The sequence below is a fragment of the Trichinella spiralis genome (assembly GCF_000181795.1).
Source record: "Trichinella spiralis strain ISS 195 chromosome Unknown Scfld5652, whole genome shotgun sequence".
NCBI classification, from domain to species: Eukaryota; Metazoa; Nematoda; class Enoplea; order Trichinellida; family Trichinellidae; genus Trichinella; species Trichinella spiralis.
In genome coordinates, this window is record NW_003532591.1 from 292 (window position 1) to 1,574 (window position 1,283).

The following is a 1,283-nucleotide window of genomic DNA, read 5'->3' on the forward strand; positions in this document are numbered from 1 at the left end:
GCGCACCATTTTCGCGTGCTGGATATTGTTTGTTCGCCGTAAATCAAATTGTCCCCGTTGTTTTTGTCTGAAGACGACCAGGAACGTTTCAACGAACTTCGATCACCGATGGAACTGGTCCCGTTTTCCAACGCGATCACCATTGGTTGATTGCAAATTTACAATCCCGCCTACGATCTCGTCCCGCCCGATTTGATCACCCTGCTCATCACTAACGTCTCCGGTAACGCGCCTTCATACATTTACCGGTTGATCAACGAACTTTACCACGCCAAAGACACTTCATTCGCCGCTGCTGGATTGTCCTAACCTTTTTTTATCAAATTATTTTTTTTCTATAGGCATCGTCAGCGATCATTTTTTCTTATTTTATTAAATCAACAAACGGAGCAAGCAGCAAGTTGCAACAAGAATACGTTTAATATAATATTATAGTACATGTTTTTCTTTTTCCTCATTTCGAAAATGAAACAACTTGTTCGAACCGATCGGCCAAATGTTGCCTTTGAGCGACAGGATTCAAACGTAAATCGTTAAGTATCTGAAATGAAAATATAATATTTTATTACTTTTTTTTCTTTAGTGTTCTGTTGTTTTGTTTATTTACCTGATCTTGATATCTCAATGAATAGAGGAACAATTCTCTCAAAGCACCGTTCGTATTCCACTGTTGACTGTACAACGATGACAACGGTGCCATCAACGAATTCAACTCTTGATCAGTTACAGTAGGCAAGTGGCGGATGTCGTTGTAAAATCTGCCGAACGCGGCTCTGTAACGTGGCAAATCGCGCGCGAACAGCAATTTTGTTCGACGGCGAATCTTTGGCCAGTTGGGGTTCACTTTGACGAACAAGCATCCATGAACATTTGGGCCATTAACTGACAAGCCAGAATTCGACAGTGATCGTTTTTTTCGACGTTCGAAATTGAAATTCTGGGAATTTTTGGATAATATTCACCCCAAAACCGCAACCGGTAAACCTGTTGGTTTTTCCAAGCCTTGGAGCTAACGAATCCGGGGATCGGGCTACTTGTTATCTGGCCGGCTCCTTCTTCGAGCAAATCGAACAGATATTTGATCGGCGCGGGAAACGTGCTCTGTTCTACTGCCAACGTCGACGTGATGAAATCGTCGACAAACTGTTGTACAGTACCTTTGGTGCTCACCACACCGGGGTCATATAATTTCCCGTTATTCTACTCGGGCGTTCCACCGTTTCGTCCTATTACTAGTTTCCCATCCCGGGTCGAAATCAAAATGCCCAAACATCTCCAAAATC

General features: G+C 42.9%; 1 protein-coding gene across 1 annotated transcript; it reads right to left on the reverse strand.

Annotated features, from left to right (window-relative positions):
• Positions 1–253: 253 nt before the first annotated feature.
• On the reverse strand, positions 254–1,200 carry Tsp_15438 (putative plexin-B3; the record flags this gene model as incomplete). Its single annotated transcript, XM_003366648.1, has 4 exons — positions 254–310; positions 476–541; positions 608–937; positions 985–1,200. Coding segments are annotated over 4 exons (669 nt in total), but the record flags the coding sequence as incomplete, so codon positions are not given.
• Between the last annotated feature and the right edge of the window lie 83 nt (positions 1,201–1,283).